The sequence below is a fragment of the Crotalus tigris genome, unplaced genomic scaffold (genome assembly GCF_016545835.1).
Source record: "Crotalus tigris isolate CLP2741 ecotype Arizona unplaced genomic scaffold, ASM1654583v1 scf7180000019165.341595, whole genome shotgun sequence".
In the NCBI taxonomy this organism is placed as follows: Eukaryota; Metazoa; Chordata; class Lepidosauria; order Squamata; family Viperidae; genus Crotalus; species Crotalus tigris.
Genome location: NW_024097410.1, coordinates 13,965 through 41,466, shown reverse-complemented (window position 1 = coordinate 41,466; position 27,502 = coordinate 13,965). Strand labels below are relative to the sequence as shown.

At 40.5% G+C, this 27,502-nt stretch overlaps 1 protein-coding gene across 2 annotated transcripts in view; it reads right to left on the bottom strand.

Moving 5' to 3' along the window:
- The window catches only part of WDR1 (WD repeat domain 1), a 52,013-nt gene extending 25,380 nt beyond the window's left edge, over nt 1-26,633 (bottom strand). For both annotated transcript variants that reach the window (XM_039360247.1, XM_039360248.1), the window contains exons 1-7: nt 26,471-26,633; nt 25,868-25,989; nt 15,916-16,006; nt 8,837-8,984; nt 7,257-7,437; nt 6,309-6,386; nt 4,836-4,916 (exon numbers count right to left, since the gene is read on the bottom strand). In XM_039360247.1, coding sequence (XP_039216181.1) covers nt 4,836-4,916; nt 6,309-6,386; nt 7,257-7,437; nt 8,837-8,984; nt 15,916-16,006; nt 25,868-25,989; nt 26,471-26,486 — 717 coding nt within the window. In that variant the 5' untranslated portion in view covers nt 26,487-26,633. The remainder of the gene's footprint in view (nt 1-4,835; nt 4,917-6,308; nt 6,387-7,256; nt 7,438-8,836; nt 8,985-15,915; nt 16,007-25,867; nt 25,990-26,470) is intronic.
- Nucleotides 26,634-27,502: the final 869 nt, after the last annotated feature.

Below are 27,502 nucleotides of genomic sequence, written 5' to 3'. Positions count from 1 at the left end.
TGTCCGCAATGGCTGTGGCCTTGCGTAGTATCGTGAGGAAGCGGTTGGGATTAAATAATCCCCCTGAGGGGGGCTCAGGGGGAAGTTCCTCATCCTCTGACATAGAGATCCCAGGTTGATCCTCCTCTTGTGGTGAAGAATAACCACTCATGGAGGACTGGGCCGGGGAGACGGGTTCCTGAATGCCTGAGGACTCTGAGGGGAGTTCCGAGTGTGGCATGGCTGAGATGGAGGGCCCCTGGTCGTGGTGGGCGGAGCGCTGTGCTAGGGCTCGGTCCACCACTTTGGTTAATAGGGCCTCTAGCCGTCCATCTGCCCAGATGTCCCCTATGTCATTACCTTTGGGTGTGGTGACCGCAGGTGGAGAGTTGGACTCAGTGGTTGTGCCTGCCGCCATGGTTGTTTGTTGGGCTGATGTAGATGGCGGATCCAGTGGTTGCGGTGTTCCTGGAATGGACCACGCGCTCTGGGTTGATGTGGATGGACCCAATGGTAATTCCATCTCGGTGGCCGCTATTTGAACCAATTCCAATTGGGCCTGCCTCTGCGCTCTGGAGAACTCCTTCTCCAGGGCCTGGTGCCTACGGCTGGCTTGCTTTTCCGCCAACTTGGAGGGCCTCTTGAGCGAGTGTTTTGTCTTCGCTTTGCACTTGCCTGCCGCCTTCTGGTCAGAAGGTGTGTTGCAGCCGTAATTGGGAGGTGGAGGGGTCGTGCTCATGGATTGAGGCAACGAGGGTCCCTCCATTCCGCTTGAGCAGTCCCAGAAAAACTGAGAAGACGCTCAGGCAGGCAAGTATTGGCGGGAGCGAAATTGGAACAAGTACCAGGACTGTTCCCCTGATCACCCGACCACAACAAAAATATTCTCTCTGGGCTAAGGTCACGGTAGCTGAGGGAGGTACCGAAGGCACGTTTGGAACCACTCTTTGGGTTCCGCCCGGAGGCCTTAGGTGACCAGGCAACGTGCACCAGTAGAAAAAGGAAAAGGGAGGCAAAAAATATCAGTGGCGACCTCAAAAGGGTCTGTAGGCCTGACTTAATACACAGCAGGTATCAAATGGCGGTCACCTAGAGCGGAATTTATTCTTATTAATACTATTACTATTATACTAATAATAGGAACAACAATAATATAAAATAATAATAATAATAACAACAACAATAATGGTGATGATGATAATATTGTGTGTTCTGTCTTTAGGCCTGTTGGCCCTGCAGTCGCTTAATTTTTAGCTTTAAAAAAAAATTTTTTTTTTTATTATTATTATTATTATTTTTAAAATTTATGTATCTATTTTTATTATTATTATATTTTGTCCTATTATTATATGTGTATATCGGGGGTGGAGCGCTGGTTGTGTGCTCCTATTCCGCCTCTATCAGTGATTCCAGATATGATGTAGAGCTTCCTTAAGCTCGGTTTGCCTTTCTCTGGCAAGAGATGGCAGCCACAGCTCGTTTCTCCCTGAAAAAGGGCTTTGCAGATCCCAGGAGGGTTCTCTAGCCTCCGTTTCTTGGTTGGCTTACTCCCTTCCTGTGCTTCGTTTCCCTCTGAAGATAAGCTCCACAGCCTCCCAGAAGCTGCTTGTGCCCGGGGATTTAAATTTGGCGCGCTGTGATGTTTTAAGGGAATCCCAGCCAGGGATTGCCTTTGTTGTCTGAAAACGGCAACTAAAATGGCGCCCGCGGTTGCCCTGGGCTGCTAGGGAATCTCCGATGATCCGAATTCAAGTTTGAATCCGGACCTGGAGATTGTTATTTTTTCCCCCAATTTGAGGAAAAAATCCCTTGGAAGGTTGGGGAGAAAAGCTCAGCAAGTGGTCTCTGCTGATGCCTTTCCCCCCCCCCTTTTCCACCTCCAGAGCCCTGGGGCTGACTGGGATCCGTGGGGAGTTTTCCCCCCCCCCACACCCCCTTTTTCAATTTTAATATAGGATCAGGGATGATCCCAAGGAAAACTTAGTGGTTGGGGAAAAGGTTCAGCAAGTAGTCTCTGCTGATGCCTTCTTCCCCCCCTTTTCACCCCCCAGAGCCCTGGGGCTGGCTGATATCTGTGGGGAAATTTCCCTCCCCACCAATCCCCTTTTTAATTTTAGGTTTGAGATCAGGACTGATCCCCAGAAAATTTTGTGGTTAAATTCCTATAGGTGGAAAAATTTTTTGGGAAGGGGAAGCCAATTATCAAGGGATAATCAATCAATGGATTTCTTGTCTAACCTGATAAGCTGAGAGCCACGCCAAAACGAGTCTTCTCCGAGCAGAGACCAAGTTAAGAATGGACTCCACAGGAAGTGGGGGCGTGTCAAGCTTTGGCTACTTGGTCTCAAGAGCAGGCAGACAGAGAAAACCCATCCGTGGATTATCCATCTCCTGTACTGGAGAATGGCATGGGTCTCTAAGCAGCAAGCTGAAGGTGAGTAGCATGCATAAAACCCTAGGGAGTGCTGGGTGGCAAGAGCAATTGTGCCATTCCCCACACCTCTTGAGAATGGCACGAGGTGACATTTTTCAGTGGCAATTGCAGCATTATGGCTGAAGTTGAAGCCTGGGGGCAGTTGGAGACAATAAAGGCCCCAATCCTGGTCCTGCCATCAGTGAGGGCCACATTGCAGGGCTGGAGCTGAGGCAATTTCAGCTTTGCCTCACACTGCAGCACCCTTCCAACTTGGCATGGTTTGCACTGGGCTTCTCCCATCCCCCTTACCTGGAACTCCATCTACTTAATGACCCACAAGATAGTTTAACCCTTGCAACCAAGAATGCCAGGATTGCGATCATTGAGTAAAGCAGCCATGTGACATCTCATTTATTGACTACTTCACTCAATGATTTACTCAGTCTGAATATGAAAAGCCTGTTCTGGACTGGATTTTCAGCTTTTCACTAAAATCCAGATACTTCCAATACAGTGATCTCATAGGACAACCATCCTTGACACAGTTCAGACTTGATCCTTCAAATAATGTAATTCTGGGAGAGTTCTGAGCATGGTGGATCCAAGAACTTATTTCTCTCTGCCTGACATGGGATATGTTGAATTCTCGTACAGCTGCCCAATTATGATGCTGTTGTGGCTACAACAAAGTATTGTACTCTTCCGGTTCCGGATCGCGGCGCTTGCAGCTGAGCGAAGAGACTGTTCTCTTCGCCAGCTGATTCTCCGCTGCCGGTAGACTCTTAATCGGGTCGAAAAGCTGCCCTGGAAGGGCAGCTACTGCTGAGGAGGTCCTCGTCGTCCTTGGGAGAGCGGTAGTTTCTTCCACGGCCCTAGATTGCTCCTTTGGGCCGACGGTGGAAAGAGCGGCCAGTAAAATGGCTGCTCACCTTGCTGCTGAAACCAGAAGTCAGAAGAACATCTAAGCACAGGAAACACCGTGGCTGAGCCAGGTGAGACTTTTTTCTCTTCCTCTCTTGGTTCTCCTTTTTTTCGTGTGCCTGTAAAAAGCACTTTTGAAATCATTTCCCTGCTCTGAGAAGGCGGCGTTGGTGAGTGTGGGAAAAAGAAGCTTATGGATTGAATTAATTTAAAGTGACCTTCTTTCTCCTTCTATTTTTATTTATTTTTTATTCACTTTGGGGTCTAGGAAAATCTTTTTAATATTGAATATTGAATCTACTATTGGACTTTGTCTACATTTGAAGAATTCTCCTTTTTCTATGTTCTCTGATCTTGTTAATGATATTTCTGGTGCCTGGGAGGAGATTTTATATTCTACTGAGGACACCTTGTGGAAAAAGTTAAAATTGCATTATTTCTTTTTCTGTTGGTGAGACTGGCTTTGATCTTCAGACTACCATAAAAAGGAAAAGACAAAGAAATTCAACAGCTGTATTTGTGGGGGCTCTATATATTGTATTTTAAGGCTTACTAGATATGGATTGATTTATGGCTTAAGATGGTTAAAGAAGATGTTAGATTGAATAAAAATTAATTAAAGGTTTGAATGTAATAAGAAGACGTTTGTCTATATATTAACATGTTTGTTGTGGTAATAGTAATTTTGGGAGGAGGTTAAAGGAGTTTGACACAGATATTGAGGGAGTGATAGATTATAAAATAAAATAGAAAGATATTTTTTTGTTTTGTCTTTGTTTTTTTTTTCCTTTCTCTCTTCTCTTTTTTGAATTAATATTTTATTATTAGGAATGATAGCTATTTTGTAATGGAAGAAGAATAAGGAAAAGGAAGAAATGATATTAACAAATGTTTATTGATTATGTTAAAGAAAAAGGGAATGGGGAGACACCCAAAGTATTAATTATGTATTTAGATTAGCAATATGGAAGATAGTAACTGAAATAGTAAAGCTTAATACAGGATTTGGACTTATTTAGATGAAATGTTACTGATTAAGAAAAAAGAAGGAATGATATTAATAAATGAATATTGATTGTGTTAATGGAAAAAAAGGTATGGAGAGACATTTGAAGTGCTAATTATGTATTTATGTTAGCAATATGGAATACAGCAATTGAAATAATAAAGTATAGGATTTGGATTTATTTAGATGAAATCTTATTGATGATTGTTTTGACTGACTTAGTTGTACTGAAATACATTAACTTGAATATAAATATACCACTAGAAGGAATAGAGAGGAGTGCTTTTCTTTTAATTTTTTTTAATGATTTAATCCTATCTTTATGAGTATGACTTTGTTTTTAGACAATTGATTGCTCTGCCACTACAGTGATTCTTAAGCACTGGTTTGTAAAATGAAAAAACTAATAAAACTTGTTTTAAAAAACAACAACAAAGTATAATACTAGTTCTGCAGCTTAATAAGTCATTCAAACCAATATAAATCCACAGAGCACAATTGGAATATACTTACTGCATAAATACCTCCATCATGTGCTTTGTTTCCACCAAGAGCATCAATTTTTTCTCCAGTTTTGCCATCATAAATAATAATCTGTTCAGAATTTTAAAAAGAGATTATCTTGGAAAAGTTAATTTATGGATTGCATTATAGTAAACACTAATATTTCAAGAAAAAAAACACCTTTAGCATAAATCAATGAGTAAAAAAATCTGTTTCTTTGTGGAACAAGAGCTAAGAAGCGTGCTAAAAATAGAAAGAATCCCTTTTCCACAGCTACATGCATTTCTTTTTCATGTGGTCACTGCCATGTTTATTCTTGGAGAGAAGCAGTTGGCATCAGAGCTGGATCAGCACTGGAACCTTAGGTATCTAGCTCTGATTGTTACTTTTAAAAAGTCTGATTTCAACCACTGCATTATCAATAGCAGTGACTAGCTATCATTTGAGTACCTCAAAGGACCACAGAGCACCTTCCAAAGCATATATGGAAAGTAGGTCTGCCTGAGGAAGACCTCCTCCAAATGCTTGTACCACTACTAGAAATAAATTTTGGTTGAGAACTGAGAGTCAGTTCCAAGATGGTGCACTCAAGGATAGCAAGAGACTTTTGTCTACAGGTAGTCCTTGACTTATGACAATTGAGCCAACATTTCTGTTGCTGAGACATTTATTAAGTGAATTTTACCCCATTTTATGACCTTTCTAGCCACAGTTGCTAAGTGAATCACTGCAGTTGATTAGTAACACGGTTGTTAAGTGAATCTGGCTTCCCTATTGACTTTGCTTGTCAGAAGATTGCAAAAGATAATCATGTGATATAGCAACAGTTATAAATATGAACCAGTTGCCCAGTATCTGAAGTTTGAACACATAATCATAGGGATGCTGCAAAGGTCATAACTGTGAAAAACAGTCATCAGTCACATTTAACAGCGCTGTTGTAGCTTTGAACAGTCATTAAATGAACTGTTGTAAGTCGAGGACTACCTCTGTTTCTTCTTTCTCAATCTCTCCTTAGTGCTGTTTTTTTTACCATCGGTACAAGGTCTCCATCTTTCTTGGTATTTTTTTCCCTTCTGCCCATTGTTCTCACTTTCTTTACTACTAGAATATTTATGCCCATCCACTCCCTAACAGTATGATTCTCAATGTAACTACTTCAGAGAATTCTGTAAATTCAAGCAAATATATTCATTGGAATGGTTCTATTCTTGTGTGAAATGCTTTTCATATGAAATGCTTTAAAAATTCTGATTCTTTTGTTGGTGCTGAATATATTTCTCTAAAAGGAAACTACTGTATATAAGAGGCATCAGATACATCCACCGCAAACATTAAATGTTCCATTTTAATGCATGTGAATTAGAACCCAGACTAAAGTGAGTCATGTGCTCTTAAAAATAGGTCCAATAACTTAATAGGGATTAAACTGACATATGTTTCATTCAAAGGATGCCTTGCATTTTATTATTTTTTTTTTACCTGGCCATCTGCACTGGCTGTAGCAAGTCTATTTCCATCAGGAGAGAACCTCACACAGTTAACAAAGCGGCTGTGGTCCTAAAGGAGAAGAAATACACAGTATGAACATTATACTAGGTGAGATGGGTGGCAAACAGTCTAATAAATAAATAAATGTACAGCAGAGTATCCTGCTTCTGAAGCTCATAAATAGTATCCTCCAGATACATAAGATATCTGATATTTCAGTCATCCATCCAACTGCTGAGAATGATTACTGGCAGTTCATGGGAGGGAGGCTAAGAGGTCATATTCAGAGGATAAGAATATACAAATTATGTTGTCTGGAGAAATTAGGTTTTAAGAAAAATCCATAATATGGTTATCTCTGTATCAGGCACATTATTGGTGGAGATACAAGCAGTTAGTGTTAAATCTTATTTAGCCGCTACTTCACAGACTGACACAGAAGGCTAGTTTGTGGCCAACCATTTCCCAGACAAAGTATGGTACCCATTTTCCACAGCAATAAAGTCAGGAGTCCCCTTCAAAGATGGCAAGGCCTGAAGCTTGCATGTTAATCTACATTATTTCCCAAGCATGGGAATACATGAATGAATGAATGAAATAGGAATACTTTTAGGGTGTTGAAAAGGTCTAAAGTCCAAAAATATGCAGATGATGCTTATCTTATCTAAAACTACTGTATCTGTACAGGCTTCTCTGAGACTTTAACACATTTACTACAAATGCTTTTCATCCTCTGTTTGTATAAAGGAGCTTTCAGACCTCATTCCAGAAGCAATACCTCACTGACATACTGCAGATGCAGGCCCTCTACAACAGTCCTCCATAAGTAAAGTTGCCTATTTCTCAAGGACGTGGAAAGTGCTTTCAGTTACCACAAGAAGGTGAGAGAAGATTCTGACCATAAAGCTGGACTCTGCATAGGAAAGAAAACAAACTCACGCTAATGGTGAACTGGAATTTGAATGGTGGTCCTTCAAAGAAAGCAGCACAGTTGTCATCGCTGCCAGTTGCTAAGCGATATGGCCTCGTCTGTTTAATGTCCACTGTATTTATTACTTTGTTGTGACCTGCAAGCTCACCTACTGATGAACCAGTATCCCACAAGAAGACTGCTCCAAATCTATTTATGCAAAACAAAGACTTAATTCTTTTTAATACACATTAAAGTAATTAATTATGCTTATACAACTTCAACTTTATTCCTTATGGTATCATGTAAAAAATAATGAAATCAAAGGTTAAAAAAAGTTTCTATTTGTTTCTCTTATTTTTTTCCTTCTCACTTAATGTTTTTATCATGTTATTTAGTGTAATTTAAGAATAAAATAAAAAGGTTCTCAAAGATGAACAAAAAAACATCTGATTTTCTGCAACAACTGCTAAAGATATGATTAATTCTATCACTTCACAAACAAAGAATTTTAATAAGCAAATAATTTTAAATAAATCTTCTTTGCATGATGAATACCAGCAAAGCAAAGCATGAGTTTCTTATTGACATAAATTATTGTTTTATTTACAAATACCTAATTCCTGAAAAGGTATATTCTGTGTATATACTGTATATAAGGAAGCTGGAATGAAAAATAGACATAATATTTCATAGTCAAAACATTCCATATAAGGAAAAAAAGAGGTTGACAGCATTCAAAACTAGAGAAGAAAATATGATGCCAATATTTCTGGGCATAAAGCAGCAAGACCTCATTATAGCAAAACTGAAATCAACTCTCCTTTTTCCTAGAATTTCTCCATTTTTTGACATCTAAGAGCTTTATAGTAACAAAGAATGGTTGATGCTGAACTACAGCAAAGAGATAAATGTACATACAACAACAAAGCAATATTAGATTTTAGATATTAGATAACTTTTATTGTCATTTTTTACTGTGGGCACAATGGCACACATTAAAAAAGTAATTTAGTTGCTTGCTCTCGAAGTACACACTTACATAACAAACACACATTTAAACATATTATATACAACATAAGTATAGACCTACACCCTTATATGTAAGTAACATATAATTATTAATCACTGGCCATCTTGAATACATAACAGAAGGACGAAGCTTTAGGGTTCACATAGATATGACTACCCACAAAATTCTGTTATACATGGAGATTTCTTAGAATTTAGAATTCTTTAAAATTCCACTTCAGCTTTGGATGTGGAAATTTAAAAACAAAAGCTAGAATTTAGTGACCTAAGAAATAATTCTTGCACCAATCACTTTCCCATGTTGTCCCACCTCATTTTAAACAGGGATACATTTTAATATTTTGAATTCCAACAGGATGAGTCCCATGAATTACTTGATAGTGTGGATTTAATACAACAAACCTTTGCCATTATTGTCATTAAAAAGGGAGTGTTTTGTTTATGGAGTCCAAGAGGATACATTCTCAAGAAAGATTCAGCTCCTAAACAAGTAAATTTCATCTGTAAATTAAAAACCCAAAGAAAGCGCTAAGAATAAATAATATAAGGGACTGAATAGAACTTAGGGCTTACTAACTTTTCCCTTCCTTCTCCAACAGCAGCAATTCTCTTGCTATCTTCAGTCCATGCAATATCTTTTATCTTTCCTGCAAATGGCTGATATTCATATTTTAATAGATGTTCCTTCTGTGTGGTGTCCCAAATTCTAAGCTTTCCAGAGATATCTGTCAAAGCACAAACACACACACACACACAAAATTGTCAAGCAAGATTAAAATACTGCATATCTAACAGATCCTAACTTTCAAAATTTAAGATATACCAGCTCTAAAGTATTCATATGACTGCTATTGAACAAACATATTATTTCTGCTTTTATTTGGTTTCTATTAAGTCTTTCTGCTCAAAAGGAGTATTGAAGATGGCTTTACAAATTATAACATATGCTGAATATGGACAATAAAATAATAAAAAATAATAAAATCATGAATAATAAAACCATTGTCCATTAAAGTCTGGCCAAAGAGATACTATTCTTCTCAAGATGTAAAACATGGGGATCAAATCCATGTTGCAAGAGTGCATTCATAGCTACAGGAGAAAGCTCTCTTCTGCTTCTGGATTTTTAATAACCAGGACAATTGTTAACAGGGAAGCCTCAAATAGTAAGCACCTAAGCAGTAAGGACTTAAACAAAGGTTAAATTTATATCAATTAACTAACATTAAAAATTAGTACCTTGTATTGTATCTAGAGGACAACTGACAATTAACACATGTTTTTAATACAGTGGTGATATGCTCGTATCTTGCACTGAAGACTGGTTTTGTACCAAGGGCAAGTTCTGAGTATTTTTTAAAGGCCAAGACCATATAGAATGCATTGCTGTATTCAAATAAGGTATGAACAAACATGGAATATCTCTGGACCCAGAATGTGCCAAATAGTAACACCTGCTCAATCTGGAGTCTGCAGACACTGGGACAGGAGCTCAATAGCATCACATGGTTGGCCCAGGACTAAGTTGTACAATAGGGTATAAACAGCATGTTGACCAGGACTAAGTTGTGCAATAGGGTATAAACAGCATGTTGAAAGTATCTGACCCTGGACTAACAGATGACTCCGCTCAATGGTTTCATGTAGATGTTAAACAAAAGAAATGAGAGCATTAAGTCCTGTAGCACTCCACAGGTGATGGGCCATGGACTCAGTCACTTCCTCTCTGCTAACACCAACTGAAACCAGCCACAAAGAAAGTTAGAGCAGGGCTTTTCAACCGGTGGTACGCATACCACTGATGGTACATTGGCACGTGGCAGATGATACGCGACCATCCTAAAGAAGTGGTAGCGGGGGAGGGGAATGAATTGAATGGTGGCAGCATCGCATAAGCCTGAGCGAGAGATAGCTGGAGCTGCAAGGCTGTCAGGACTCAGCTGAAGCGCCAGGATCAGCACCAGGCTCCAGCTGACTGGCGCTTCTTCAGGGCTGTCAGGGCTCAGTGGAAGCGCCAGGATCAGCACCAGGCTCCAGCTGATCGGCGCTTCTTCAGGGCTGTCAGGGCTCAGTGGAAGCGCCAGGATCAGCACCAGGCTCCAACTGGAGCTTGCCGCTGATCCTGGCATTTCTGCTGAGCCCATAAGAAGCGCTGATCAGCTGGAGCCCTGCCCCTACTCCGCAGAGGGCAGATCCCCATCATCCTCAGCCCGACAGGGGTCTTCCTGCTGCACCGTTGTAGACAAAGGGGGGGGGTTCCGGTGAGGAGGAGGTGGAGGAAGAGGATTTAAGCAAGCTTAGCAACCAGAGTGGGGATCCTCCCCAAAACAAACGTGCTTTGTGGATAACCTCCCAGCATGAAAGAAGTGACCAAAACCTGCTGCATCCACCCAGCAGATCGGGGGGGGGGAGAAATAAAAACCAAACACATACACCCCTGCTGCCAATCCTCAACAGAAATGCTCACAACCATGAAAACCTCAGACAGGCATGGCCAGGCAGGCAGGCTGGTGTCTTCCTCAGCTGTGGCTTGGGGGGGGGGAGGGGACAGTTTCACCCCCCCCCCAAATGCTGCCCTCTCATGAAAGAGGATGAAAACTCCCAAAAACGACAAGGGAAAAAGGTTAAAATAGAAGAGTGTCTCGTGATAGTTTGCTTCCCCACTTCCTTCTAGCAATTTAAATATGTAAAGTCCATAAAAGAAAAAACTTGGCTTTCTTTCATTATAATTCAGAAGGGAGGAACAGGAGGATGGGGGGGGATTGTTTGTTTCAAAGGAAGGAAAAGGGATTTGGGTCTGTGGGGGGCGCAGCAGGCGAACGGTGATTGCGCATGGCTTCTGGTATTGGGGGGGGGGCGATCTTTTTAAAAGAACAAAACAAAACAAAAATTTAAAATCCCCCACTCCACCCCCAAGAGCTGGATGCGGATGTGATTTTTTTTTTCCCTTCTTCTTCTTATTCAGAAGATACACTCTTCTGTTTTAACCTTTTTTTCCTGGTTGTTTTTCAGAATTTTCATCCTGCTTTCGTGAGAGAACAGTGTTTTGGGGGGTGAAGCTGCCCCCTTTCTGCCCCCCCAAGCCACCAGCCGAGCAAGACGCCCACCTGCCTGCGCTCTTCCCCGTCCGAGGTTTTTGTTGTCGTGAGCATTTCTGTTGAGAATTGGCAGTGAGGGGCTGTTTGGTTTTTATTCCCCCCCTCCCAATCTGCTGGATGGTTGCAGCAGGTTTTGGTCACTACTGTCATGCTGGGTGGTTACCCATGAAGCACATTTTTTGGGGAGGATCCCCACTCCAGTTGCTAAGCTTGCTTAAACCTTTTTCCTCCTCCTTCTCATTGGAGCCTCCCTTTGTCTGCAACAGTGGGGCAGGAAGACCCCTGCCGGGCCGGGGATGATAGGGATCTGCCCTCTGTGGCGTAGGGGCAGGGTTACTATGCTCCCTGTCAATCAGGTTTGATTTCCTTTCCTTGCCCCCCCTCCTTCCCTGCCTCCCCTGCTTGTAGCTGCTTCTGAGCCCCTCACTTTTGGGACTTAACATTGCTGGCATCTCTTTCTCCTGAGCCCCTCGTGCTGGGTAACTGTTACCACCCAAGACCTGTTTCAAAGTTAGGGAATCTTTGGGGGATAGCCAACTAGCACCCCAACACGCCAATGTGCAAATTAATGTCAGAGAAACAGGCACAAGTTTCCCATTAAAAGTGTGGTAAGTGGGTGTACAGATAGTCCTCAACCTACAACCACAATTTAGCCCAAAATTTATGTTGCTAAGTGAGAAATTTGTTAAATGAGTTTTGTCCCATTTTATGACTTTTCTTGCCACATTTGTTAAGTGAATCACTGCAGTTGTTAAATTAGCAACACAGTTGTTAAGTGAATCTAGCTTCGCCCATGGACTTCGCTTGTCAGAAGGCCGCACAAGGGGATCACGTGACCCCGGGACACTGTGACCGTCATAAATATGAATCAGTTGCCAAGCATCTGAATGTAAATCACAAGATCCTGGGGATACTGCAACAGTCATAAGTGTGAAAAATGGTCACAAGTCACTTTTTCAGTGCTGTTGTAACTTCGAACAGTCACTAAGCGAACTGTTGTAAGTCAAGGATTACCTGTACTTTATCACTTTTTTCTGTTTTGGTTTTTTTTTTGGTCATCAAGTTTTTGACACCTTGCTCGGCGACTGGTGGTACTCGGATATTACCATATCCTAAAAGTGGAGCAATGGGTGGAAAACTTGAAAAGCTCTGAGCTAGAGAACCACTGCAACTTGGTGACCTCCCCCTCCAATCCTTGCAGCCAGTCCAGAAGGCTACTGCAATCAACAGTACTGAAAGTTACTGAGAGATCAGGGAGCCTGAGGACAGATGTACTAGCCCTATCCTGCCAGATGGCCTGGACCTTCATACAGATGTTAAATAAAATCCCCTTAAAATAAGAAGTATTAAATAAAACCCACTTCATTTTATGAAGACCTATACTAAAGTTCAAGAAAGCAACATATTATGCTGTACCTTTTAATCTTTTCCCTGCATTGCTTGATTTACATAATTTAAGCTCCTCAAAGGAGGCTACAGGATTTTTTGTGAAACTAATCTCTTTTTGTCACTTCACTGTAATTTCAAAATTTACAAAAAGGCAGTTACTCCCTCAACCACAGCTTTATTTACATTCTTCCACTGCCTGGACTGAATCAATATATTTGTTCATGTGCTTTTATCTTTAGTGCTTAGATTCTTATTTAAGCATATACTTTGTGGATGAAATTAAAACATTTATATATTGTTTCCTATTTAAAAAGTTAAAGCAATTCTCATTCAGTTACAAACTGAAGGAAGCTGAAAACTTTTCTAGTGGCAGAAAGAAAGGTTTGAACATCCGCTTAATTTACTTAATTTATAAAGCTCACCAAATTCATTTTAATGTAAAATGTATGTAACTGTGGCTATATTAGACATTATAAGAAACAAATAAAACTGCACTGCTGATCTAATAAATAAGCAAAAGAAGGATGTAAATTCTTGGATTTTATTTATTTTCTTTATGGTAAAAAAAAGAAAATCACTGCAATTTTTACAAGGCAACTTCATTCTGGGGCTAAAAATACCCCAGGTACACTTTGCACCAAGCAGAAAGCTATTATGTAATGTTTATATCACAATAGCATCTGCAAGTACAGTGTGCTTACATATTGGTGAATCCTTCTAAATTTTCAATATTTCTGCATAAATATGACCTAAAACATTATTTGTCCTCCATACAAGTCCTAAAACTAGATAAAGAGAACAACAAATCAATCAAAAACATGATATGTCTTCACTTATTCATGGAGGAAAATGATTCAAAGCCACATATATTTGTCTTTGGCAAAAGTATGTCAACTTCTGCAATGTTCAGTTCAGCAGGAGGGAAAATTAGAATCAGTGGTTTCAATCAATGAAATGATAATAGGTGGGAGGATGTTTATTTAAAAAACAAAATTCTGCATGTTCATTATCGAAGTCTGATCTTTACAATACAGGGATGTGGGAGGTTTAGGAGGTCTAAGGATCTTTTATTAGTGCTTACCAGGCTGGAAAAACTATTTCCAAAGAATTTGAACTCCAATAATCCACTATCAGGCAGATTATGAATAAAATGTGGCAATTCAACATCACTATTACCAGGAGTGGTCAACCAGCACCAGGAGTGGTCAACCAAACAAGATCACATCAAGGCATTTAATACTCTAGGAAGTTGCCAAGAACCCTATAACAATATCTAGAAAACTAATGTCTTCTCTTGCACTGGCAAATGTGAATGTTCATGAGACTCCCATCAAGAGAACACTGAACAACAAAGGTGCAGATGGTAGGACTGCACGGAGAAAGTCACTATTCTCCAAAAAGAACATTGCTAATTGTGTACAATTTGTCAAAGACCACATGAATAATTCAGAAGGCTAATGGAAGAACACTGTGTGGACACATGGGACCAAAATTGAACTTTCTGGCTTAATTGAAAAATGTTATAGTGACATTGGTGAAAAGCAGATACTGCATTCCAGCATAAAAACTTTATCCCATCTGTATATAGTAGTGGCAGTTCCATAGTTTGGCCCAGCCTTCCTGCCTCTGGACCTGGATGACTTGCCATCATAGATAAACTATGAATTCTGAATTGTACTAGAAAGTTCATGGTATCTGTCATGAACTAGACTTAAGAGAAAATGGATCATGCAGCAAAACAGCAACCTAAAGTATACAAATTATAGGACCAAAGAATTATGAAAGCAGAAGAAATTTAATATTTTGGAAAAGCAAGCCAAAATTCTAACCTTAATTCCATTGAAATATTGTGGAAGGACTGAAGCAAGCAATTCATGTGAGGAAGCTCCCCAACATCCCTGAAATAAAGCTGTTCTGTAAGGAGGATATGGGTTAAAACTTCTCCAGCTGGTATGCAGGACTGATCAAGAGTTATTGGAAATATTTAGCTGAATTATTGCTGGCTGGGGAAGGGGTCACAAAGTTACTGAAAGCAAAGATTCATATACTTTGCCATACACAAATATGTATATTGGATCATTTTCCTCAATAAATAAATGAATTTGTGAGAACAACAGATGGCATTTTAGGTCATATTTATACAGAAATACTGAAAATTCAAAATTTTAAGTACTACTATTCTTCTCCTTGTCTCTTCTCCAAGATTAGCTGATAGCACACAGAGAAGGGGGTGGGGGTGGAAGGGGAAATGGGGTTTAGAGTAGAAGCACATCTAAATCCACCAATGAAAGAATCATGAATGAAGGCAAATATATGTGTCCTAGGATAATGTTCAGGATCCAATTTGAGTCAGTCACAGGGACCAGAGGTTTAGTCTTCCAAGCTTTCAGACTCGTGCTAGACCCATCCTCGGGGAACCTTTCTCTACCCGAATGTGTGTTTTGGACTATTCTATGTGCAACATTTATGTCGTGCCTGGTTGTGTAGCTTTCTTTTAAAATGGTTGATTGGAGTGTTGATGGCCGGCTATTAAGTTTTTAGCTATTGCTTCCTTGTGTTGCCTTGTCCTTGGCTCCTATTCTATGCATTTCTTCCTTTCTCTTCTTTGTGTGTTACACAGGCATCTTGTAATAAATGCTTGTGGGTACCCATTCTGCCTGAATTGTTCACAGAGGTACATTCTGGTCCCAGTGACTGACCCAGAATGGATCCTGCAATGAAAGAATCATTCAAAAGATCCACATGCAGTCTCTTAGCCCAAGAATACAATATTGATACAGTATTATACTAATAACAGCAAATTAAAAGAGCCCTGGTAGCACAGGGATTAGATTGCAATATTGCAGACTTGCTCTCTCCACAGCCTGAAGTTTGATTCTGACCAGCTCAAAGTTGATTCAGCCTTCCATCCTTTCAAGATCAGTAAAATGAGGAGCCAGATTGTTGGGACAATATGCTGACATTGTAAACGGCTCAGAGAGCACTGTAAAGCACTATGGAGTGGTATATAAGTCTAGGACCTAGGTGGTATTGCTTTTGCTAAGTGTACAACACTAAAAATCATAGAAAACCACAAGGAAGCAGAGAAACATACTTCTTAATGGGCATAAGTGAACATGACCCTGCAGAGGATTACAAAGAAATACATATTTACACTTTTACACTCTACCTCCAGATGCGATGTAGAAACCACTGGGTGCATACTTGGCCACCACAACTTGATGAGCGTGTTCAGTATAGATGTCAGCAATTGCTGGGTTCTGTAAGAGAAATAGAACTTCAAAATGTAACTGTTTTTATGTAGAGGGAGGGAGAAATGGTTCTTATCCTTTTAAGCCACTTTGACTCTTTGGAATTGAATAGCTAAATATAATACTGTACTATTATTATTATGGATCATCACACAGTCAGCCAGATGTTCAGACTGGATTTGGCATTTTGTCTACCTATCGAGTCCTTACCAAGGACCTGGGATAGGCAGATGTGGATGTTTGATGGTATTACAGATATCGTCGCAGGATGGAAGCAGTTCCTAGTAAGGCCGCCTTTTGCAATTGACTAATGGCGAATTTGTCAATGCCAATGGTTTTCAAGTGGTGCTCCAATTGTTTTGGGATTGCACCCAAGGCACCTATTACTATTGGTACTACCCTTGCTTGCTTTTGCCACGGCCTTTCTATTTCTATTTGTAGGTCTTTGTATTTTGTTCTTTCTCGTTTATTCTGCTGTCTCCAGGCACTGCCATGTCCATTATCCAGACTTTTTTGTCTTTCTTATCGACAATTGTTAAGTCCAGGGTGTTATGTTGCAGGTGCTTGTCTGTTTGAATTCTGAAGTCCCAGAGCAGTTTAATTTTATCATTTTCTATGACTTTCTCTATTTTATGATCCCACCAGTTTTTGCTTACAGGCAAATGATATTTCTTGCACCATTGTTGCTACTTTGTCATGTCGCTGCTTGTAGTCAGTCTGTGTGATCTTCTTGCAGCAGCTTACCAGGTGGTCCACTGCTTCTTCAGCTTCTTTGCATAGGTGGCACTTTCTGTCTGTTGCTGATTTCTCAATTTTGACTTTATATGCATTTGTCCTTAAGGCTTGGTCTTGTGCAGCCAGAATTAGTCCCTCGGTCTCTTTCTTCAATTTTCCTGCTCTTAGCCATTGCCAGGTCTTGTTATTATCTGTTTTCCCAGCTAATTTTTTAATGTACTGGCCATATAGTGTTTTGTCTTCCCATACCTCTATTCTGTTCTTTATTTGGTCTTTCTTGTAGGCCAGTTTGGTCTCTCCAGTAGTCAGTAAGCCTTCCTGATATACTAACTTCAGTGCATCTTCATCATTGTTCTTCAGATATTCTTCCAAAGCCATTTTTTCATCTTCAACCATCTGATGTACTTGCAGCATTCCACGCCCACCTATTTGCCTTGGTAGATAAAGTCTGTCAATGTCACTTCGTGGATGAAGGGCATGATTCATTGTCATTATTTTTCTGGTCTTCCTATCCATTGCTTTTAGTTCTGCTTGAGTCCAGTGCACTATTCCAGCTGTATATCTAATGACTGGAATTGCCCAGGTGTTGATTGCCTTTATGTTTTTTTTATTTTATTATTATTATTATTATTATTATTATTATTATTATTATTATTATTATTATTATTATTATTATTATTGATCATCGCCCAGTCAGCCAGATGTTCAGACTGGATTTGGCATTTTGTCTACCTATCGAGTCCTTACCCAGGACCTGGGATGATGATGATGATGATGATGATGATGTTGATGATTTCCCAGAACAATAATGATAATGAATCATGCCTGTCATCTAAGCAGTAATGTTGACAGACTCTATTTACCAGTAAAATAGGTGGGCATGAAATGTTGCAAGTATATCAGATCGCTGAAAATCAAAAAGGGCATTGGAAGAATAACTGAAGGACAGTGAAGAAGATGCACTGAAGCTAGTACGTCAGGAAAGCCTGCTGAATACTGGAGAGACCAAACTGGCTTTCAAAAAAGATCAAATGAAGAACAGAAAGGAGGCATGGTCAGTGCATTAAAGAAAATGGCAGGGACAACAGATAATAACAATGGCTGGCAATGGCTAAGAGCAGCAAGGTTGAAGAAAGAGACAGAGGGGCTAAGACATAAGACTAACCCTTAAGAACAAATGCATACAAGGACAGAATTGAGAAGATAGCAACAAATAGCAACTAAAGCACTCCTGCCCAGGGGAGCCCTTTGTAATTCAAGCCGACGCCAGCGATGTAGCAGTTGGATTACTGTATTACTACAAAAAAACAAAAGTGGGGTCCTGCAACCCTGCACCTACACCTCTAAAAAATTTACTGAAAGTGAGCGGAGATGGGCAATCTGGGAGAAAGAGGCTATTAAACTGGCAACACTATCTAGAAGGGAGCAAGGTGCCTTTTGAAGTATGGACAGATCTCAAAAACCTAGAGGCACTGAAAACTCCCCGCAAATTGTCCCCAAAGCAAGTATGGTGGGCACAATATTTTAATCGTTTCAACTTCACTCTAAAGTACATACCGGGAGGAAAAAACTTCCTAGCTGATGCGCTATCGAGATTGCCCCAGTACAAAAGTGAATGCGAAGAGGTTAATGAGGCAATTATCTCCAGTCCACAAACTTCTTCTATCATAAGGATCATCAATCTAGTCACCGTAGAACTAAAACTCCCTAGACTTTTAGGGAGAATTCACCCTGTCTTCCATTGCAGCTTATTGAAACCTTGTCAGGGCTCCACTTTAAGACCTCCCCCTAAGAAGGCACCTGGCCCCTTCGTAGTTGCGGGACAGACCCAGTATGAAGTGAAATGTATTCTTGACTCTAGAATTTTTAAAGGAAAATTGCAGTACCTAGTACAATGGAAGGGATACCCCTTGTCTGAAGCCACTTGGGTGAAATCCAGCGAGGCGAAAGCTGACTGACTCATCAAAAGGTTTTACACCCCAACAAACTAAAAAATAGTCCCTAACATATGCTTTTATTTACATTACAGGATCTGTCTTTTTTGTAAGCCGGGGCCAATGTCAACGCTGCTAACATCGGATGTTCTTGCTTTGACAATATACGAAGATGCAGATATTTTCTATTTAACCTTTGTATTACTTTTAGAGTTAGAATTAGATGGTGCTGGAGGGGAGGGGGAAGTATGCATGGAGATTAGTTAGCCATAACAATATCTCAGTAGAGTATTCTTCAAGGTTGTTTGTAATAAGAGGAGATAAGAAATGGCGGGTTATGAAACTGGAGGGAAAGTTCGCACTTCAAACTAATTGGAGAATGTGATTAATGACTGTAAAATGAAGGAGTGAATTATGCTTAGATACTATGTGTTTAGGGGAGGAGAATTCAGATTTTGGCTTTGCCTATGTACGTGCCGAAGCTATGTTGCTAGATTAAAGATTCTTTAAGGTAAACAATGCCTCAAAGTTCTTTGAAGAGTTTCTTTCTTCGGAAACATGACAAGTTATCTTAGGACAGTCATTTCCAGCACCAATGCACAACTCTCTTCTCACACGCATAGGAAGGGAAACGCTGAACATCTACAAGCATCCAGAAGCCCAGAGAACCTGACTGAGAAAGCCAAATGCCTTCTTGCTGAACTCAGGAAGCTTTCTATAGTTCAGGCAACAAAAAGTGGGGGGTTTTCTAGAGGTTTTCATAAACATATTTTTAAAAATTGTTTTGCAGAATATTTTCCACTTAAAGTCAAAAGATTTGTGGGAGGATATTAGTATAATAATTTATTAAAGTTTAACTTATTTTTCTGGCTGCTTCTTCAAAAATATATTTACATTCCTTCAAACATGCTAGAATGCATTTGGGTTCAGTTGAATAGAATTCCATTTTGGTTATGTAACTATTGTATTTGGTCACCATTTTATATTTCATATTTATTTTTCATTATATATCAATGTATGAGCTGAGCAGTTCTATAATCCATTAAATAAGATAAATAAATAACATAAAACAGATGTGATTTACTGAATTATGATACCTTAAAAGTAATCCTACTATTCTAATAAAAGTATTTCTAAACATAAATTGTCAGTTTGCAAAAATAGAAGTACTTTTCCTTATAGAAATTCAGGTTTTAGCAAATTTTCAGGTTACATTTTGTCTCAAGATGCAAGTTAAATCTGACTGATGAAATCTGATGAATCACTGAATGTTAAATGATGAACCCCTCAAGATAGATGGCACTCAATATGCTATTGAAAAAGATGTGAAGATCTTTTGGAGTACTACTGTGCATCCCTGAAAATAAGATCCAATCCTTTTTTTTTTTGCCTCCAAAAGACACACCAGGTCTTATTTTCCGGGGGGGGGGCTATCTTTTCCAATCACCTTGCAGCAGTGGCAGCGACAACCCCACCCTGCTAGCCCACTTTTTCTGTGGCCGAAGGAGCACCTTCATTCTACAGCTGAGAATGGAGCTTGGGCCTGTATTTCACTATCAGAGGCCTTTCCAGAAGGTCTGTGCAGCCAATAACTGAGCTACAGATTTTGAATCCCTAGCTCAGTTCTCGGCTGCACAGGCCTTCCAGAAAGGCCTCTGATTGCAAAATGCAGGCCCAAGCTCCATTCTCAGCTGCAGAATGAAGCTGTTCTTTTGGCAGCAGAAGAAGTGGGCCAGCAACACAAATGTCAATCCACGGGAGGCCTGGCTACAATGGTAAGCTCCATCCCTGCCCTAGCTTGATTTTTAGGCATGCGCCTCACTCCAAAACTAGGGCTGATTTTGGGGGTAGGGTTTATATTAGGTCTGATCCCAAAAATCAAGCTAGGGCTTATTTTCAGGGTAGGTATTACTTTCGAGGAAACACGGTAGTGATATTTATGTTGTGGCTAGGTTAAATTCAGGACCATCAAATAAAGAAAAATTTCCTGGATAGAAAAAGTTGCAAAGACATGATTACAGTGGGAATGTGGAATGAACATGCTCAATACAGTGAAAGGTGAAACAATACTGACATCTTAGGCATCAGGGAATTGAAATCAACTGAAACTGGATGCTTGCAGAGAGAAGACTATACTGTTTTATATGAAAAAAGGAACTTTTCATAATTAAGAAGGTATAGTAAGGACAATACTTGAATACAATACAATTGATGACTAAATAATATCAATTCAACTTTGCAGGCAACGTTTTATTATAATGATTATACGAGTTTATGCTTTAACTACTTAGGCTACAGAAGATGAGGCTGATGAGTTTTAGAATAGAATTACTTCTGAAACTAACAGAATGTGCAGGAAACAGGAATGACAAAGTTGAAAAATACATAGGAAAATACCAGATTACATGGCCCAAGGAACCAAAATGAAGTATAAGAATGACATATACATTTCTTCCAATCCAATTATTTCTTTATTGCTCACAGAGTCTTTTAACAACTAATATGACACCTATGTACATAGATATCACGGGATGGAATTTACAGAAAACAAACTGACCAAGGAGATATTATAGCAAAAATGTGACCACTGGTTGATATAACTGAACACAAACTGCTCAAGTGCAAGTTCCAAGTCAAGTTAAATCAAAAGAACAATATAAAAGAACGAAGCTAGTTTTCATAATACAATGCACCATTTTTAAAGAAAAATCAAAGCCTAGAAAGGCTAAGACCTCAGGAAAGATTTTAATAAAGAGTTTCAGAGATTTTTTGGAAAAGACAAGAAGCAATATTACATCTAGGATGGAAACAGGTATATAAAAAAATCTTCTAAAGATCTCTGAACTCAGGAGCATAAATTAGTATGCTACAGGATGCTAAAGTAAGTGATTCAGAAAATATCAAAGATAGAAATATATTAATTCTATAGATTAGAGATGTCCAGATCCAAGATATCTTAGAAAGATCTTCCTACTTACAAAAATATCTTGTACAAGCAAATTAAGTTGCAAAGTTGGAAGGCTATCTGAATTAATTAATGGCATAACTATAGTAATATGACAAGCAACAGAAAAAGAATCTATAAAAAGATTCTAATCAAACTGTGCCAGCAAGTATGATTTTAAAACTGGAGCAAGAAATGTCAATAACTTGAATTACACCAATGGGACTATTCTCAATAGCTGAAAATCCATATTTGTAAGCTCAAAGTCAAGGAACACAGTGAAAAATTGTGCCTAAGATTGCAAGCAGCTTTTGATTAACAATGAAAATACTGAAGATGGACAGAAAGACTATTGACACTTTTAAACTTTGAAGATAGAGAAAGTTGAAATACTATGGATAGCCAAGAAAACAAGCAAATCAATCCACTTTTCCTTCAAGGCATAAATGGCCAGGCTCCAATTTAGACACAATGAAAAAAACCTAGTTCTCTTGAGACTATAATGCAGGGGGGAAATGGAAGAGAAAAAAAAGGATGACCAGTAGCAAAGTGAACGGATGCAATTATATAAGTCATGAGCACAATGTTGAAAAACTTGAAGGACCAAGTTGGGGACAGATCATCTCAAAAATATATGTGGCCATTAAGCATTGATACTGACTTGGTGGCATGTAATTAATTAATATTTTAATAAAATAATTTTACTTTAACATTTTAAATCAGATCTCCACCCATTCAGGATATTAGAATAAATTCTTACTTTTAAAGTTTTACATATCATAAAAGCAAGCAATTTTTAGCACAAGATTCAGAAATCTGATGCAATCTAGATAGGTTGGATTTGGCTGAGAATTTGGGGACTTATATGAGTAGTCTTTGTTTAATGACTACTTGTTCAGTAACCATTCAAATTTGCATTAATGCTGAACAAGTGGTACTTATAACTGGTCCTCGAAGTTCCAGTCATTGCAGCATCCCTGCAGTCATGTGATCAGGAATGCCAGAATTGCCGTTGCTAAACAGCTCAATGGCGTGATATTGCATTTTATGACAACAATTCCAATCCCACTTGCATCATTAACTGAGGACCTCTTGCAATCTGTATATCCAATGCAGTCAAATTTGAGGCATTTATATTCATGGAAGAAAGTACCAGCAGTTGAAATTGTACATTCCTTTTTTTCCTCAGATGGCTCTAACTTAATACAGATAGTCCTCAACTTACAACAGTTCATTTAGTGACCATTCAAAGTTACAACATCAATGAAAAAAGTGACTTATGTGTTTTTCACACTTACAACTGTTGCAGCATCCCCATGGTCACATGATCAAAATTCAGATACTTGGCATCTGGTTCACATTTATGACAGTCGCAATGTCCCAGGATCATGTGATTACTTTTAGTGACATTCTGACAAGCAAAGGCAATGGGGAAACTAGATTCACTTAACAACCATGTTACCAATTTAACTGCAGTGATCCACTTAAAACTGTGGCAAGAAAGGTCGTAAAACGGTGCAAAATTCACTTAACAACTATCTCAGGAACAGAAATTTTGAGCTCAATTATGTTCATAAATCAAGGACTATCTGTAATGTGACTACACTGCACTTCATGAAGGTACGTAATCCATGGCATATTTGCACTATAACAAAGTGATACTCCTCCAACCCCTGGAATGCTTCTACCCCTGGAATCCACTAACAACATACAGAACTGGAGAGGAAAGAAGCATTTTAACTGCCAAATACTCTGCAGAAGCTACTCTTATTTTGCAGAAGATCTGCACCAAATTTTCTTCCTCAAATTAAAGGAAATGTTTCCCATCTATTCTGGAGACTATCACAATACTTATTTAGTTAGTTCACAATTTATGTAGCCACCCATCTACCTATACATCTGACACCTTTATAAAATTACATCCATAATTTTAGGTGCCTAGATGCTGGCCATCATATATGATCCAATTCCTACTCCCTCCTGACATTCCAAACCACAAGCTGCAAGATATGATAGGATGTGATTTAATGAATGTTGCCTACAGGTTCAAAAACATTTCTAAAAAGAACACAATTCTGGTTTCCATGTCTTCCAGTAAACAGTAAAATCAGGAGAGAAGATGGGTCTTACTGGGGTTAACACAGAAAGCTGCCATGGCAAACAAGACCCATTAGCTCCATTTCAAAGCACCCCATTTGCAAGCACATGAAGCTTTCAGTCTCCATCATTTCTCCGTCCAGGCGAAAAGTGTTTGGGCGCCGATGGAGCATTTGGAAATGGAGCAATTTGCTCCGTTTCCAAGCACCCCATAGGCATCCAAACACTTTTCGGCCAGAGGGAGATTGGAAGCTACGTCTGCTTGCAAATGGGCACTCTGAAACAGAGCGATTAGCTCCATTTCAAAGTGCCCCATTTGCAAATGGAGAAAGCTTCTAGTCTCCTTCATTTCTCCGTCGGGGGGGAAAAGTGTTTGGGCGTCTTTGGGGCACTTGGAAACGGAGCAATTTGCTTGGTTCCCAAATGCCCCATATGGGCCCAAACACTTTTCGCCCAGAGCGATTAGCTCTGTTTCAAAGCGCCCCGTCTGTAAGCACATAAAGTTTCCAGTCTCCGTCATTTCTCTATCCAGGTGAAAAATGTTTGGTCACCTATGGGGCACTTGAAAATGGAGCGATTTGCTCCATTCCCTAGCGCCCCATAGGTGCCCAAACACTTTTTGCCCATAGGGAGACTGAAAGTTTCATCTGTTTGCAAATGCAGCATTTTGAAATGGAGCTAATCGGTCTGTTTCAAAGTGCCCCATTTGCAAGCAGACGAAGCTTCCCGTTTCCGTCATTTCTCCGTCTGGGCGATAAGTGTTTGGGCGCCTATGGGGCGCTTGGAAATGGAGTGCTGCCAGATAGTCAGCTCCCACATGCTCAGCACCTCTTGTGCTGGCCATGCCTATCCCTCCTGGGCTTTGGGGTAGGGCTTATATTAGGTCCACCCAAAAAATCAGGCTAGGGCTTATTTTCGGGTGGGTCTTATTTTCAGGGAAACACAGTACTAATCCATATATGGAGGTTTATATGACAATTGAATAGTAATCTTTTTATACATGTAATTTCAGCCACTCCAATGCCCAACTCTCGCTGCTAACTAGACCCTCATCCAGAAACTGTTTTGAAAGAAGTCTTTCATGTAAAAGGGAGTCCAAATGACATCATTTGCAACTTTCAGTCCTGGTGAGGTGGGTGGCTATATAAATTTGATAAATAAATTTACCAACTATTTTTTATTTTCTTTCCCCAAAAGTCCAGATGTTAGAAGAGTCACAGTGCTTTTAGTGAACATACTGGGAGAGTTCTGTATGTGAAGCATGCTGACCCTAAACTCAGGTCATCAAAAAGGTTGATATACATTTATTTGCTGCCTGGGCCAATTTCTCCTTTTTCTGTTCCCTTCCTTTCTGAGGCATTCCTGCCTGCCAGTGAACCTAGCCCTTGAAAGATGCTCCTACCCTGACTCTCTTTCCCCTTTTGGTAAAAGGATAATTTTATACAATCTGAACATGCAATCTCATAACACATGGAACACGAGTTCTGCCACAATGGTTACAATATTAAGGAAAATACAGCATGAAAGTCTTAATATTTCTTTAATTGGTCTTTTGTTCAATGTATCTAGTGCTTTGCATTTTTATATATAAATAAATTAAGGGTATGTATAGTTTAAAAATTATTCTGAAAAATTGCTTTGGACTTTATGGGAATACAATCACAGTGCTTCTCTCCCAGTCATTAAGGCAGTCCCTCTTTTTTCTTGCTTCCATTTGAGTGGGGGGGGGAGAAAATCCATTTTAAAGTGACCTTGATGATGTGAAAAAAAGAGGGGCTACCTTCATGAAGCATGGGGGGGGCTATGCTTGCAATCCAACGCACTTTTATTCTGGATCTTTTATGCACACACCCAATTTAACTATAAGTCACAGTAATTACAGCCATTGAGCTACCCTTTGTTTATCGGATTTTTCGTGCTATTTAGAATAGCTGCCCTCCACTATTCCTACTCTGAATTTCATGACAGGAGTTCTAAAGGCAACCTGGTTGTTGGATATTTTTAGATCGTTTGACTCATCCGCTATGGCGGCTTCTCACGCCCTCCTAGATCGGCACAGGTATTTCTTACCCCAGTTACACAGAAATTACAAAGTCATTGATAAGTGGCTTTTACACGAAAGCTTTAAAATTAGTAAATATAAAAACTAGAATACATTACATCTATGTTTCGAATGATGACAGATTTTCCATTGGTATATAAGAAATTGTTGCCTTTCGGATCTCCGCCAATGATTTTGGAGACCCCCCTTTCGACCTGCGGGAGGCTGGCAAACACTGTTTCTAAGAGAGAGAAAGGACACAGCTTTAGCCTCGGCGGAGGAAAGAGGAAGACGGTGGGCATCGAATGTAACCTGTTGCTCCGACCCAGCCGTGAAGCAGCAGGAGGTTCCAGTCAGCCCTCCAGATCAAGGGACCCGCCTCGGTCTGGCGACGCGCGAGCGGCCGGGAAGGTTCCCCGGCCAGCTGGCGGATCCCGAAAAGACTGGAGCTACATTTTTCCGGATCGGAGGTGGAATCGTACGACTATCACCACCCCGCCTTTCCTCGCCCATTCAGATGTCCGGGCCCCTCCCAAGAGAGGCCCGCCATCTCATTCTATGGAAGGGAAGCGCAGGGCGCCTCGGACTGACAGCAACTGGGCCAGAAGGAAGCCGTTCCTCCTCCGCCTCCTCCACTGGTCATGGAAGGCAGAGCCACGTCCCCGCAGTCCCCCGGCCTATCTAGCAGCCTCTCTGCGAACGGCGGCAACGCCGCCACTCACTCAGCTGGTAGGGCATCGTGGCTGCCTCTCGCTGCTGCGGCGGCTTCAAGGGCGACGAATCCACGCAGGTCCGCGACGGGAGCAAACGCAAGGCAAAACAAGGCAGAGCTTGGCCAGTCTCCTCTCCTCTTCCACCTCCTCCTCCTCCAGCGGTGGCGGGGGGGAGCGACGTCAACTCCAGGCTGCGCAAAGCAGGAAGCGCAGCTCGCCCAGCTCTCGCTTCACTCCCGTCTTTGACCATATATAGTCAACTCTGTTCGAGCGGCGGACCTGCAGAGAAGGAACGGCGGCCGCGCGCTGTGGCGTGGCTGGAGGGGCTCGACCCGGAAGCGCCGCCGGGAGGGAGAAGTCGCTCGGATCGTGGCACGCCCTGCGGCTTGGCGGAGCGGGGGCTTGGGACTCGACTGTTCGCCCTTCCCGCTTGGATGCGGCGGCGGCTGCCCGAGATAGTACAAAGGAAGGAATCGCTTCTTATGCTTCCCGCGGCGAGTCTACCTGGATTCGGATTGCTAACAATCCGGCTACCCCTCGTGGCCTCTGGCAATCGCCCCACCTTTTTTCTGTTTCAATCGTTCTTAAAAAGCCGAGTACAGGTTTTGCGGTGTGCTGAAGCCGGAGAAATTAGAATCAGGAGAGAGCAAGATAGATGCGGACGGCTAGCCTTTCAGGAGAGACGCGGAGTTAGAAGTTCATCTTGTTCCTGATTCGCAGAGTTAAAAAAAAAAATCGTATTTCGGGACTTCATATTCATGCACAGGCGGTGACATTTAGCCTAAATCTAGCACTCTTAATACCCAGGAACCCAACTATATTAGTGCGGAATATCTTCCTGATGTGGGGTATTAAAAGTATTAAGGAACTCCAGTTGGTGGATAGATTTGGGTGTATGTATTGCATCTTTGATTTTCAACTTTCTTTCAGTTTCGGAAATTCTTCAGAGAAATCTCAGGAGATTCTCTTTTTAATATATATTTTATTGATTTTTTAAAAACTAACAACCTGGTGCTTGCCAAACAGCATGTTATCTGGGTT